A 12,141-nucleotide genomic window follows, 5' to 3' on the forward strand; every position below is an offset into this window, starting at 1 on the left:
CTCAAGGAGGGACTTTGAGACCCCTGCACTAGAGGTAGGTCTTGTCAGACAAAAATTTCTTTGACTGGGTGACCAGAGAATTGGATAGAGGATGTGTGCTAGATGTGGTGTAGATTTTAGCAAATCTATAAAGGCATGCTGCAACACCTTATTTATTTGTTTGGTTCATTTTATATCCCATCCTCCCCAACAAGCTCAGAATCTTGATCTCCTCTTTTGTTTATCACTCTTCTGCCTCGTCTTTTGAATCCCTCTTGGCTTTCTTCTCCTCCACCTTATAACCAGACACACACATTCATTCAGGTAAACCACATGTTTTCCTTTACATACACAGAAGCAGCTCTATAACAAAATATCTTTCTGTACATTAGTAACAAGCATATGTATGATGAATCTTGCTTCTACCTCTGTAATAACAAGCCTATTCCTATGCAATATGCTTTGTATGCAACCTCCTGGCTATTAATTGTCAGCTGGTTTATAACTTTATGTGGATATCTTATTCATATAAAGTTGTACTTTTTAAGGATAACTCTATAACTGGGTGCCTGATAGGAGTTTATTGAAAGTAGGAACCTACTTTACTAGTGTAACAGGTAAGATACATGCATGTAACAATAATGAACACTTGTCCCAGCTATAGAGCTGGCATTCTAGAGATTAACACATTGGAGAAAATTCAATAAATGACAGCAAAAAACTCTTGAGCACTAAATGTTATCCTCTAAGGAGCATATCCTTTATAGAATAACAGTTGGCATGGATCCTGTGCCTAACTTTTGAACATTGTTCTTACGCCCGGTAAAAGCCCAACTCGGATGTGATTTGGGTCATTTCTGTAAATAAGCATGCAACTTTGGAATGCTCCCAACACACATTCAATTGAAGTTAAACACTGCTTTTTAAAATAGCGTGCAGCAAGATGCAGTGCAATTTTTTAAGACTGCCAACTAACTTCAGTAATTGGTTGTTAGCACTTAATTATCAATGTCTCTAAACTCTTTAGCCAATTATGGTATTTGAGCTTTGGAAATTTGGTTGTGCCATATAGAATCCCGGAGATAATTTATAGCACATAAATTTTGCTCTGCCTGTGTCCTACCTGAACTCTGCCTATGTGTACAGCTACCCTCAACAGACTATTCATTATCAAAGATATACGTGTATTTATAGAATAGCATTTGAGCGCATATTTGGCATATACATGCATATGCCAGTATTCTAATGGCTTATGCATTATGCATGTATCTGGTGCCTAAATGTAAGTGTGTTCTTTATAGAATTACCCCTTTGCAACCTGCTGAATAGTGGCCTTTTGAAGTATAAAATTGGTACCTGAGGACATAAACTTGAAAATAATGCCAGGAGAGATGTTAGAGCTGAACCATGGTCTCCTGAATAGATTAACCTTTACTTTAATCCGTCTTAAACATTTTTAAATGTTATTTTCAGGATCAGAAGAGTTTTGACGAATTCACAAAATCAATATTGGAGTTCCACAATCCATTAGATAGAGAAGAACTTATAACTGCCAAACAGCTAAGATCCTAGAAGGAAATACAAGCTAGAAAATGCATATTATAAGCATTACACAGAGATGTTTTTCCTTTCACTCAGTTTCTTTCTTGTGGTGGCACAACCTACTGGTGTTCCTCCCTCTCTGAGAGTAGTGGCATGAACTTCAACTGCCGCTCCTCTCACTCTCTTTCTGAATTTTTAATCACCTTGCTTTGCCATGTAGCTCACATTAACATCTAATGAATGTGGATAGACAGACAAATGGACATACCTTCTACAATAGACTCTCTTGCGTTAATAAAATGCTTGTAATAAAGGTTGGATAGAGACCCTACAGTGATATTTGCACAAATTCTAAGTGCACACGTGGTGGTGGTGTGGCCCACTGGTAGAGCTGTTTCCTCTGCACTCAGATGTAAGATCAAATCCCAGTGCTGCTCCTTGTGATCCTGGGCAAGTCACTTACGGTAATCCTCCAATGCCCACCGCTTTAAATGTCAAAGCAACATAAAGGCAGTATACAAGTCCCCATTCCCTTTCCTTTCCCTTTTCCCCCCATGGAATCTTTTCCTTTCCATATTTTGCATGAGATTAAACCCAAGGTGTAAAATGCTCCATTTCAAAATTGCAAATAGATTTGGAACTTACTTCTGTAAATAACGCCCCAATTTGGGTACCCACAAAAAAATGTGTGTTAAGCACTATTCTATAAACAATGCTCCAAGTTGGACGCCATTTATACCGTAGAATAGTGCTTAACACCAGGATACACATCCAATTATAGGTGTGAGTATTTACACGAACTGAAACCTGATGTATTCCTCATGCCTAAATTAGACATGGATCCCCAAATTCTGTAACACTGCACACAAATTCTAGAGCCACCCCTGAACCTCCCATGGCCATGCTCCTTTTTTGGATCTATGCGGAAAACTTTACGTGCATATCTTTATAGAATAGTGACTATAAAGATGGCACATATTCCAACTATTGCTAATTAGCGCCAATAATTGTTAGCACCAAATTATTGGTTTTAATTGGTTCGTTAAGCAATTAAATTACATGTACATTTTGGGAGCTTGCCAAATTTGTGTGCAGTTTTGCGTGCTATATACAGGCAGTCTCCAAGTTACAGACGCTTGACTTAAGTACCGGTATACTTTGAGGAGGATTCTTGGGACGGGATTGAAGAGAGGCACACACATGAGTGTGACATTAAGGATGGTGTACCGGGTCATGGCCTTTTAGCTGTGTCCTACCATGTATGCCTTCTAGGATATGATAGGGAATGAAAGGTACAGCATATAGGTGAGATCTGAGGGACTATGCTCTGTGATATCTCAAAACTCCCTACAAGAAATATGCTTGAATTTTTCCTTTTGGTTAAGAAAAATATTTTAATCTATTGAAGGAATCTTTACCAGACTCGCTGGTGGGTGGTACTACACAACATGATAATGGAAATAATTGGCTAAAGTATTTAAAATATGTTGATTGCCTGTCTTCATGATTTGGACTCCCGGGCTGGATTTATTACTATATAAGGCTAAGAGTGCAGCACCCTTTTAACTACTAAACAGAGACACACAGCTGCATCACATAACTCAGAAAAATCGTAGAGGTCTTCACAAGATTGTCCAAGTTGGAGGTGGGTGGGTGGAGGGAGAACTGGGAGGACTGGGTATATAATTATTATCTATTACATTATTGGATAATGCTAAACAGAGATTGTTATATTAAAGTGTTAAAACAGAGTTCTGGCATGTTGATAATACTGTATACTCTTTTTATTAACAGTAGACATTGAACTAATTTTCTTCTGTTTAATTTCTAGGGCCTTGACTAAAAGCTGTTTTGATCATGAAGGGAATTTGATCCAGTGTGTTTTATTCTGCTCTGTTCAGAAGATGAACTTCAGAAATGAATCCTGTTTGTCATGGTTACCCATGACCTATCTAACTTGTTTGATTGATATCTGGGAGGAGTGGATAGGTTTGGATAACCTAGAGGACTATCTGAATTATGTAGACTACCTCATATGGGTCTTCACACCACTCATAATCGTTTTTATACTTCCTTTTTTAATTGTTGTCTTTCTTTACCTCTCCATTCTTTTCCTTCATGTTTATAAACGGAAAAATGAACTAAAGGAAGCTTATTCCAATAGTTTATGGAATGGTGCAAGGAAAACATTGGCAACTCTATGGGATGGACATGCAGCAATCTGGCATGGTAGGCAAAATTTATTTTTTTTCCCTTTTGAAATCCAATTTTACCATTGTTTTTGTGGCCTTATCTCAAAAAGATATAGTGGAATTAGAAAAGGTTCAAAGAAGAGTGACCAAAATGATAAAGGAGATGGAACTCCTCTCGTATGAGGAAAGACTAAAGAGGTTGGTGCTTTTCAGCTTGGAAAAAAAAAATGGTTAAGGGGAGATATGACTGAGGTCTAGAGAATTCTGAGTGGTGTAGCATGGGTAATAATAAGTCGATTTTTCACACTTTAAAAAAGTATAAGAACTAGGGACACTCAATGAAATTATATTGGAATATTTATAAAACAAATAGGAGGAAATTTTTTTTTCACTCAAAGAATAGATGCCAAAGGAGGTAGTTATAGTAGTTAGCGTAGCTAAGTTTAAGAAAGGTTTGGACAAATTCCTGCAGGAAAAGTCCATAGTCTGCTATTGAGACAGATATAGGGGAAGCCACTGTTTACCCTGAATTAGTTAACATGGAATGTTGCTTCTATTTAGGTTTCTTCCAGGTACTGTGAACTGAATTGGCCACTGATGGAAACAAGAGACTGGGCTAGATGGACCATTGTGCTGACCCAGTATGACTGTTTTTAGGTTCTTATTGTCATTTGTAGTAGATGCTCTTGTTTTTTTGTTAGTTTTTTTAAGATACAAGAGTTTTATAGTCTTTAAAAAATGCTTTGAAGTTGGCTGGGTTGACCTAAAACATAGTTAATATTATATAAAATACAAAGTTAGAGAAAAAGATTGATCTCTTTGCAAAGACATTGTTTTCTTTGTTTATTGAGCTTTCTTAGTATACATTCTTCACAGTAAATTTAAAAAGTAGCTTGTCGTTAATCCAGTTTCAAATTTATGTTCTCAGCTCAAAGCTGACTATGCTCATTTTGAACCTAAGAGCAGGCATAGTGCAGAAAAAGTGGTTCTGGTGTAATGTTTCTAGGGGTCTTGACTATAGATGATTTCCCTTACTTGTGAGTTGTATTGCAGAAAGATGAAATTTACATTCTTCAGCTCCACCTCCTTCTTTAGTGACTGTAGTGCCCCCTTCAGTTTTTCCTTCTGGAAGTGAATTGAGAAGGTGTAATTCTGATCTGCTCTGATAAATTATATTACTTTTTCGGGGGGTTTCCTTCAAATTTGAGGCTTTTCAGTGCTGGAGAGGTTGCAGTTCTGGGAGAAGACACAGACTGTGTGAAAGAGTTCTGCAGCTGACAAGACAACCCTCCAGGTTTCTGTCCGGCCAGTTTGCATTGAAAATTGTGGAGCTCAAGGTCCATTCCCCTTGAAGCTTGCTTGCATCCTGATTTTAGCAGGTGCTTGAGCACAGGATATTTGGCCCCATTGTTTAACGAGTGCCGGTTGCGTAGATTCCTTCCCCTGCTTGCACATGGATCCGTGGGAGTTAAAGCCTTGGTCGAACTTTAATCTGACCAACAGCCTGAAGATATCAGGTTGTGGACCTGGTCTGGAGGATTGAGGCAATGTCTAATCCATTTCCAGTTTCTTCAGACTTTTCTGAAAGAGAATATATGAAAATTGATTTTTCAGTGACTTGAGGTAAAGCATTACAAATTTGCATAGACTAATGAGAGAGTTTATTAGATATTTTATTAGTCTAATTCAGGGGTGGGCAATAAGGGCTGCAATCCAGTCGGGTTTTTAGGATTTCCCCAATGAATATCCATGCGATCCATTTGCATACAATGGAGGCAGTGCATGCAAATAGATCTCATGCATATTAATTGGGGAAAACCCGACTGGATTGCGGCCCTCGTTGCCCATCCCTGGTCTAATTCCTTTAAATAAAGGTGCAACTATATATAGTCCATGAGACGTTCAACTGGAATTAGATCTAATTGGGAAATGTATTAGTTGAAAAACCTATGGTGAGGTCAGTCCATAAAAAAATCTTAACAATAAAGCTAGTTTTAAATGCTATTTATGCTTGAAATGATAACCAATGAGGCTCTTTGAACAAAGGTGACACTTGAGTGAACTTACCCTGTCTAAATATCATTTGAGCAGCCTTATTCTGCAATAGTTGGATACTATTCCTCAGTTTGTACCTGAATACAAAATACTACGATAATCTAATTGGGGCAAAATCAGACTCTGAAGAAACAGCCTAAAATGTTGTTCATGAAAATAAGTTATCTAATAGATCATAACTGTCTCAATTTAAAGAGAATGTTTTTAAACAGATAAACAACCTGACCCTCAAAAGACAACGAGGAGTCTAAGATTATCCCCAATACCTTAGAGGACCTTTCTACTTTTAAATTGTCATTCTGATTGAGTGGTATAACCTTGGGTATAAAATTTCAATTGATTGGAAAACCATAGGATTTTCATTTTGGTTGCATTTAACATTAGCTTAAATGTTAAAGCCCACTGTTTCAACTTTCCTATACACTCCAGTATCTTAGCCTGATTATAAATTAATCATTGATATTAGCACCAGAATGAAAATATCATCTGCATATGAGCAGCAATATTCATCCTCCAAATGAAGATAATTTAAAGAACTCATAAACAGATTGAACAAGATTGGAGAGAGTGGTGAGCCCTGAGGAACACCACAGGGTGCTCGCCAGGTCTGTGATAGCTCTCCCTTCATCTTAATTATATAGCTTTGATTGCATAAAAATGTCTTGAACCAGTCTAGTAGAACACACGCACAAACAGCTGCCAACAGCTTCAGACCTTATGGAAAATTTTGCCCATATAAAGTGGGCATTCCCTTTAGAGCAATGCATAAAGAACTCATTTTAATACTAATGAGCTCCTTGTAATGCATTTGTATAGGGTTCTTGGTGGCTGCTACTGGGATTGGTAAAAAGCCTCTGAGAACCCTTTTTGAGCATCATAGGCTGAGCTTCCTTGCACATAAGACTAGCTTTAACCAGTCTTAATGTGCAGGGAAAGCTTTTGAGCATCAGGGCCTCTGTTTGTAATTTTTTGTAAACAGTGTGGAAGCATAAAAAGTGAAATATTAGGACCATAAAGGAAGTTTACCATCTTTTTTTGTTATTTGCTTTGCTTCTGTTCTCATTCATGAAGTGATAGTTGAAGAATCTTGTTGCTCCTGCTACTTGAAGTACAATACCAACCCTCATAGCCTCATTTTTCTTTTTCTTTTATTATCTGAGATGCAGGTTTAGCACTACTAACAGTGCAACTGGGAAACATTTTGTGCTACATGTAAAAACTTTGTATACCTGTCAATCCCAAAAACAAAAGCAGAACCCAACACTTCCGCAGTAAAAGGACAGCAGCCAAAAGCAAAGAAGGACTACAAAAATAATGTTCGTGATGCAGGATTTTATTCCAACAGTGGAAAGTGACACATCAATGATATCCACATATGTGTTAAAAGATAGGGACCCTTCTTTGCTTTTACCTGCCAACCAGACATGTAATTCACTAGACATTATTCCATTCACTATAACAAATGATATCATTTATTAAGTGATCTTGTAAACAACACGTAGCAGTTAGTTTCTGCCTATTTTGCTTTTGCAATGATCTTGAATGCTCCATAAAAATTGGTAACAGAGTGCTCAGCATATCTATAAATAGGAAATTGCACTAAGAGTTGGTGTATCCAAAGTCACACTTCAAGAAACTCCCATGAGTTATCTTCTCAGGGTTCTTCTTCAGGACTAACTATATGTAGGTTTATATCTTGTATCTACTGTGGATAGCCTGAAAACAGAACCGGAAAGGGGATTCTTGACAACCAGTGTTTGAGAACCATTGGTCTGAATTAACCAATGAGAGGCATATTGCTGATCCTGAAATGGTTGCATTTTATACTTTTTTAACAGGTTATGAAATTTATGGTTTGGAAAAAATACCGGACGAAGGACCAGCACTTATAGTTTATTACCACGGAGCCATTCCTGTAGATTATTACTACTTTTTAGCTAAACTCATTATTCACAAAGGCAGAATATGCCACTCGGTGGGTGACCACTTCCTCTTTAAAGTACCAGGTAAAGTACTTTTGTTGTAGAAAGAATTTGGGGAAAACAATTTATTATGGCTCCTTTATTTTCTGTTCACTAGGGTGCCCTTGTACTAAGCTGTGGCAAAAAAGTGGCCTTAGCACACCCTTAAACAAGTCTCCTACACACTAAAGCTTTGTTTTACCTCAGGAGTAAAATGGCTGATTTTCAGATTTTTCCTTTAATGACTATATGTTAGTTTTCTCATTAGCATATGAATCCCTACAGCCCATCTGATCATGCTGAGTTTTAAATAATATTGCTACTTGCTTCTCAATTGCTCTACCTACCCTCATTGTAGGCAGTGTCTATGCAAGCCTGAGGTTCATTAGATTCCATTATGTCCTGGTTACTGTGATAATGGTTACTGTGGATGGGCAGACTAGATGGGCAATTTGGCCTTTATCTGCTGTCATGTTCCTATATTTCTATGTTTCTAAAAAGGAATGGCCCAAATGCTTCTCATGCTCCACAGGAAACACTGAATGGCTTATATTTTCACGTGCTGTATCTTAAAATTATAGTTTAAAGCAAACCAATATTTGCAGCATCTACTAGAGGCATTCCATTTAATGAACCATTGGTTCACCGGTGTTCTAAAATATAAACATTGAATGATTTGATGTCCTTGTGATCTAATAAAGCAAAAAAATATACAGTGGCTGCCATTTTGTATAAACTTAAGAATTAACAATGAAATTGCAGGTGATACTTTTAAAAAAAACTGAATTAGCTTAATACTCACCCTGGAGGAAAAGTCCATAGTCTGCTATTGAGCCAGACATGGGGGATGCCACTGCTTGCCCTGGGATCAGTAGCATGGAATGTGGCTACTATTTGGGTTTTTGCCAGGTACTTGTGACCTGGTTTGGCCACTGTGAAAACAGGATACTGGGCTAGATGGACCATTTGTCTGATCCAGTATGGTTATTCTTATGTTCCTATGACTACATATCCAATTGGACTAAATCATGATTATCTTGATACTTTGGTAAAGATGAATAATGCTTGCATATCTCTCTACTCTGATATATTGGCTTTGGACTTCCAGTTGGATTAAAGTAAGAAATTAAAGTTGGATTTTTTTTTAAATTACTAAGCAGATTGATAAGGTCAGATTTAATAGAATTCAGTTTTTCACTTTCTTTAAGGGAACAGGGACATATTTTATGTTCTATTTTCAGTCTGCAAGCTTATAAAATGGCTGGATCTTGACCAAACAAAATGTAACCCTGTGCATTTACTGGTAAATTCTATATACAGTGTTCCCCTGGTGGTTCGTGGTCCCGGTCATTCGCGGTATTCTCCGACTGGGACTTCCTTGCTAAAGTCGGGTTTCACCAATCAGGAGCTGCATGTCAAAGCAGCTCCTGATTGGTGAAGCCTGACTTTAGTGCAGGAAGAGGCAGTCGGAACATACTGCGAGTGATTTCCTTCACTCACCGGCGCTCCAGCTGCCCTCTCCTGCCTCCCCAGGCGAAAAATCGGAACCCTCGCAAATATTGGGGGAGTACTGTAGTTCTCCTAAAGTTAGGCAACTACATCAGAGCGCCTACCAATATAGGTGCCTAACTTAATTGGTTAATAGTCTTAATTGGCACTGATAATTGGAATGCAACACCTCATAATTGTTGTTAATTTGACTAATTGAAAATTGGGCACCTAACTTGAAAAATTAGATTCTAGTCCAAAGCGCCTACCTATAAGTGGGCATGGTTAGGACGCATATCATGGGCATGTTTTAAAGTTAGGTGCCTCTTTTTTTAAATTAGGCACCGGTACTTAGGCAAAGAAAACCCTGGCATAAATACAGTGTGCCTAAAGTTAGGATGCCTAGCGACAAAAGTTTCAAGTTTCAAATTAATTTTTAACTTAATGAATCGCTTATTACATTTTACTAAGCGATGTACAAATTAAAACAAATAAAATATAAATTTATATCAATTTAATCAGTAAATAACATGGGTTAAACAGACTGACATACAAACTTACAGATACATATGGAGAAGAAGGGCTGAACTACAATTATTATTATTAGGTATAGAAGAAGACATAAACCAAGCGTGATTCTATACAGTGTGCCTTTTACAGAATTGTACTTAGTGCTGCACTAATAGACGACCTATTATATAGAATCAGGCTTTTGATGTGCAAAATCGGTGCTGGGTTTTGCAGTTATGATTTCTGCAAGCAAACCTTTGGGAGTTAACACCATTTACACATATAGGTGATAATTTTGCAAATGTCCAATATTGCCTATTATATCAATAATGCACCCACATCTTTCAGGGTTTAAGCCATTGCTTGAAGTGTTCAGCGTAATGCATGGGCCAAAGGAAGAATGTGTTAAGGCTCTGAGGAATGGTCATTTATTGGCTATTTCACCAGGTGGAGTACGAGAAGCACTCTTCAGTGATGAGACTTATACCATTATGTGGGGCAACCGGACGGGCTTTGCTCAGGTGGCTATAGATGCAGAAGTGGTGAGTATCATAAATAATCTTACACATACTGATGTTGTGCACTTGGAAGAAAATTGATAGTTTAAAACTATGATTATTCTTCTAGAATTAAGCAGTGTTGATATTTAGGGCCATCCTTGAGTGTGGGGAATAGAAGTGATTGCTCAAGAGCCTGCCCAGTGCAGCCATTCTCAGAAAAGACAACTTGCAACTTACACTGGTTACTATAATAGCCAGCCCTGGAGTACCATCTAGCCAGTCTAGTTTTCAGGATATCCTCATTGAATACATAGGAAATAAAACTGTATGCAGTGGAGGCAGTGCATATAGATTACCTTTCTGGATATTCTGAAAACCAGACTGACTAAGGGGCTCATTTTCAATGCACTGAGACACACAAAGTACAGTAGGTTTCTATGTTACTTTGTGTGGCTAAGTGCTTTGAAAATGAGCCCCTTGGTGCTTCATGATCAAACTGAGAAACATTATCCTAGAACATCAATGGGCTAGAAAAGCAAAATAAGATGGATGATGATTCCTACTTATAAACTGCATGGTAGCAGAACTCTTAAAGAACAAAGACTGCCCTTACTAATAATGGAAAATCACAAATTAAAAACAAACATGCAAACAGAAGCTCAAATTGATATCCTGAGAAGCTAAACTGTATGAAACGTACTTTTGTAACAAGTTTGGGAGGTCAAACATGCATCTATTTTAAACTAGAGCTTAACATTTAAAATGGAAATAATATAATTACCTCCCCCTTTTACAAAACCGAGGAAGTGGTTTTTAGCGCAGGCCAGCGCATTGAATGCGCAGCTCCCGATGCTCATAGGAACTCTTTGAGCATCAGGAGCAGTGCAGAGCATTCAGCGTGCCAGCCTGCACTAAAAACTGCTTCCGCGGTTTTGTAAAAGGGAGGTTAACGCAGGCCTTGAAGCTCTTAAACCACAGGTAAAAAATATTGTGGTAGAAGTGAATTATTTTTTTTATTAACAATGCTCAGCAGAATAGCATGCAAATTATATGCATTCTATTGTGCAGAGAATCGCTGGTAAAAGGGAGGAGGAATTGCACCTGGTGCTTGCTCAAAAGAGCAAGCGCTAGGAACAGCTCTTCCCCCCATCTCCCATCAAAAAAACCCATGCCTGCCACTGCAGCTCTCCCTGCTGGCTGAGCTGATCGTGACAGAGGAATCACTGATCATCTCAGCCGACAAGACTATCCAAAGCCAGTGGCCATGATCAGCTCAGCAGGAAGAGACCCTGATTCTTCCCTCCCTACTAATATTTGAGAGGTGGCCACACCATGGAGCAATACAAGGGCATTATAACATTTTAAGAACGCCATCTCATTTTAAGAATTGCCATCTCATGCCCCCTAGTCCTAGTATTTTTGGAAAGTGAACAAGTGATTCACATCTACTTTTTCCACTGCACTCAGCATTTATAGACCTCTATCATATCACCCCGAGCCGTCTTTTCTCCAAGCTGAAGAACCCTAGCCACTTTAGCCTTCCCTCATAGGGAAGTCAGCCCAAACCTTTTATCATTTTCGTCGCCCTTCTCTGTACCTTTTCTAATTCGCTATATCTTTTTTGAGATACAGTGACCAGAATTGCACACACTATTCGAGGTGCGGCCATACCATAGAGTGATATAAGGGCATTATAATATTTTCATAATTGTTTTCCATTCTTTTCCTGATACAGTCAAACCTCGGTTTACGAGTGCACCGGTTTGCGAGTGTTTTGCAAGATGAGCAAAACATTCGCAAAATTGGTGCCTCGGAAACCGAGCTTGACTGGATTTATGAGCGTCCCCCCCCTGCGATCCGGCATCCCCCCACTCGTGTCACCCCCACCCCCCGTGATCCTACATCCCCCGCTGA

At 38.4% G+C, this 12,141-nt stretch overlaps 1 protein-coding gene across 9 annotated transcripts in view; it reads left to right on the plus strand.

The window, feature by feature from the left end:
• The window catches only part of TMEM68 (transmembrane protein 68), a 51,253-nt gene that overhangs the window by 5,952 nt on the left and 33,160 nt on the right, over window positions 1-12,141 (plus strand). For 6 of the 9 annotated variants that reach the window (XM_033933644.1, XM_033933643.1, XM_033933641.1 and 3 more), the window contains exons 2-4: window positions 3,353-3,750; window positions 7,607-7,774; window positions 10,076-10,269. In XM_033933644.1, the coding sequence (XP_033789535.1) occupies window positions 3,426-3,750; window positions 7,607-7,774; window positions 10,076-10,269 (687 nt within the window). In that variant the 5' untranslated portion in view covers window positions 3,353-3,425. The remainder of the gene's footprint in view (window positions 1-3,352; window positions 3,751-7,606; window positions 7,775-10,075; window positions 10,270-12,141) is intronic. The other 3 variants (XM_033933648.1, XM_033933647.1, XM_033933649.1) reach the window with 2 other exon arrangements.

This window comes from Geotrypetes seraphini, chromosome 2 (genome assembly GCF_902459505.1).
Source record: "Geotrypetes seraphini chromosome 2, aGeoSer1.1, whole genome shotgun sequence".
NCBI classification, from domain to species: Eukaryota; Metazoa; Chordata; class Amphibia; order Gymnophiona; family Dermophiidae; genus Geotrypetes; species Geotrypetes seraphini.